This window comes from Leiobunum rupestre, chromosome 8, assembly GCF_980474605.1.
Source record: "Leiobunum rupestre chromosome 8, qqLeiRupe1.1.hap1, whole genome shotgun sequence".
In the NCBI taxonomy this organism is placed as follows: Eukaryota; Metazoa; Arthropoda; class Arachnida; order Opiliones; family Sclerosomatidae; genus Leiobunum; species Leiobunum rupestre.
In genome coordinates, this window is record NC_143391.1 from 60,088,723 (window position 1) to 60,092,286 (window position 3,564).

Genomic DNA, 3,564 nt, shown 5'->3' on the forward strand with positions numbered 1-3,564 from the left:
CTACTATCGGCCAGTACAGCAACTACGTCGATCATTAATCCAACAGACAACGAGAGGTACAACAAAACGCTCAAGGGTTGAATGTGGAAATGGTTTACTCGTAACAACATCGAAGAGTTGCCTAATTTCGTCCACGCATACAATCATTCCAAACACAGTAGCATAAAGATGGCTCCCGTCGACTTCAAGTTTATAAGAATATTTACAAACGTGAAAAGAAATTGACGAAAACTACGAAATGTCGAATTGGCGTAAACGATTATGTGCGGTTAAGTAGGCCCGCGGAGGCTTTCGCTAAAGGATACGATGTCAGCTGGAGTACCGAGATTTTCAAGGTCGTCTTCAAGGGGACCAAGAAACCATTATTATTCAAACTCGTGGATTTATCTGACGAGCCTGTTATTGGCCAGTTTTACTACTCCGAGTTGCAACGCGTCGACAAACCCGAGTTATTCCAAATGGATCAAGATTTGAAGAAACGCAAGTCGCGCGGAAAAACTGTATGTCTAGTTTCGTGGCGTGGCTATCCCAGCTCATTCCATTCGTGGGTGCCCGAGAAAGATGTCGTCTCAATTTTACCTAACGTTACCGTCTAACAGCAGCTTGGATACGTTCCCCAATAATACATTAGCGTGTTTCGTGACGCAATTACCGCAACCCATCCAACTGGAAACCGAATACGAAATTGGACTCGTTTCGATTATATATCCGTCCGCTTTTTACAACGTACTCGAGAATGACAATTATTTAGAGTGTCACGTTGAAGACGCAGCGTAACACGATTTTGGCGCTGAAAGAAGTACCCGCCGGACATTATCAATCTATTGAGCATTTAATTAAAGAAGTAAACGAAAATGCGCTGTGTAAAGTGACGGAAGCTTGTTTCGTTCACGACAGCTTAAGCGGACACGTTGCCCTCGCCGAAAGTAGCCGCAAAGAAATGATATTAACCATGAGCGAAGGTTTGAGTAATATTCTGGGCTACGGACCTAACGAGAAAATCATTGGTAAAAGCTCGAGCGTAGATTATAACGTGCCACCGCAAATTTTCGTGTACACGAATATAGTCGAGGAAGTCGTAGTCGGACACTCTTTAGTTCAACTATTGAGAATTATCGCATTCGACGATAAAAGACACGGATCTCACGTTGAAAAGACGTACATCGCTCCTCATTACGTTCCCGTCAACAAACGTTATTTCGACACTATCCAAATATATCTCAGAGACGCCTTGGGGAAACCGATTACTTTTCATTTCGGCATAGAGCTCGGCGAAACAGATAAATTAACGGCTAAAGTTTTGATTAACCATAAAAATAACGATTAACTGTTTATCGATGGATATTATCCCCGGCTATATAGCAATTTAACATGTAAAATAATCGTTTTTCCCCAGATAATTTGGGTTTGTGGATAAAGTGATTATTTCTTATCCAAACGCCGACCTCTAGTTCGGCAACAAAACGGTGAAAGTTCATTTAAGGCCCCGACAATGACGAAGCTCTTGCGTTTACCGAGATTATTACGTAAATCAAGCTGGTACGGGCGTCTCAAAAGTGTACGTTGGCGATAATTATCAGCGTGGACACGGACAAATTGGTCACGGAACCGGGAGTTTCTTCTCGGGATTGTTTCGAGCCGCTAAGCCTTTCCTAATGAGAGGCGTAAAATTTTTGGGTGGCCAGGCCCTTTCCACTGGCAGTCAAATTCTTAGTGACATTAAAAAAAAGAGATAATATCAGGTCGGCCTCCAAGCGGAGGTTCAACGAACCTTACGATACACTTTAACAACAATACGGGTCTGGCAAACGTAGACGTCGCGCCATTCCCAAAAAACTAAGAAAAGGGCCCCCCGCCAAGACCAAGAAGTCATTACGAGTTCGGAACGCCACCCGGAAGGTTCTCGACATTTTCACAGCTCGCAAACGAAACCAGGCATAGCCGCCCACTGTCAAGCCCTTAAGAGCGAATTAGATTTGTTCGAATCTACACCGGTTCAGACGTCTATCGAAGGAGGAAAATGGATGACTTATCAACCCGTGTCTTCGTTACGCGGCGAAGCTATCGAATTCAACGTCTTAAGCGGCGGAGACGAATATCTCGATTTACCTTTAACGTATATGTACGTGAAATTTAAAATCGTCGCCGACGCTGCGGGAACCGACCTAGCGGATGGCCACGAGGTCGCTCCGTGCAATAACTTTCTCAACATGTTGTTCAGTCAAGCCGAAGTTCATCTAAACGGTACCCTGCTCTCGCCGTCGGCATCTACATACGCGTACCGTTTTTACGTCGAGACTCTCCTAAACTATGGCAGTGAAGCTTAAATTGTCCCATTTGACCTCGGCTATGTGGCATAAAGACACGGCGGGGGCTATGCATAATTTAACCACCAACGAAGGCTATAAAACTAGAAAAGCGTTAACCAGCAAGTCTAAAGAAGTGGAGCTGATAGGTCCTCTTTTCCTGGACATATTCAACGTGGAAAAATTCATTATAAATGGCGTCGATCTCCGCGTAAAACTCTCGCGCAGTAAAACCAATTTCGCGTTGATGGGTAAAGCCAAGGCTGGCGCTGATTATCGAATAGTGATTTCGGACGCTACGCTTTTGGTTCGCAAAGTTCGCGTGGCTCCTAAAATACTTCTAGCACACGAAGCCGCTCTAGCCCAATCAGCGGCCAAGTTCGCTTACACCAGGACCGAAACGAAAATATTCACTATGAACTCGAGCGTGTTAAGCACCACTATAAATAATTTACATTTGGGGACAATGCCCAATCGCGTTATTGTGGGTTTACTCGATCACGACGCCTACAACGGTAATCTAGCCCAAACGCCATTTTGTTTCGAGCATTTTAACGTGAATAGTTTAGCTCTTTATTCGGATTCCGAGGGTGTCGATTCTAAACCCTTGCGACCCAATTACGACTCTAATCTTTACGTCGAAGATTATCACACTTTATTCACCGGAAGTGGCTTGGCTTGCATTATAAAGATCATGGCAATCAGATTTCGCTAGCCGAGTATCCTCATGGATTCTGTTTATACGTATTCGACCTGTCCCAAGACTTAAGCGCCAGTTCAGTATTCCACTTCAACCCGGCAAGACAGGGAAAATTGAGGCTCGAGTTAGGGTTCGCTAAATCAGTGCCCCACGCATTAAGTTGTTTCGTGTTTATGGAATTTCAGAGTTCATTTAGAATTGATAAAGCCCGTAACGTAATTATCGATACTCCATGAAAGGCGGAGACATATCGAGCGTAATGGCTCGTACCAAAAACTTCATCGGGGTCTTTCCCTCCGATTTACTACCTACAAGAATAGATAACAATCCTTCTTCGCTGATTTCGAATTTGGACAGTCACGACCAGCAAGGCAGTCCTTGGGTAGCTTTTATTTTGACTCTTTAGCTTTGGGCCCTTTACTACCCTCTATTAAGACATTCATAAAAAAATAATTTGACTAAAAGAGGTCACAATAGGAAGCGTTTGCAGTCGTTAACTAGCGGCGTTTGCGGAGAATATTGCGTAAGTTACGTAAAACATCGCGCGAAAAAGAGAAG

The 3,564-nt window shown here is 44.1% G+C and overlaps 1 protein-coding gene across 1 annotated transcript; it reads left to right on the forward strand.

The window, feature by feature from the left end:
- The first annotated feature begins 2,349 nt into the window (after positions 1–2,349).
- On the forward strand, positions 2,350–3,021 carry LOC149933812 (uncharacterized protein F54H12.2-like). The gene has a single exon (XM_090157444.1). It carries the CDS (start codon positions 2,350–2,352, stop codon positions 3,019–3,021), a length of 672 nt encoding a protein of 223 aa, XP_090013570.1.
- Positions 3,022–3,564: the final 543 nt, after the last annotated feature.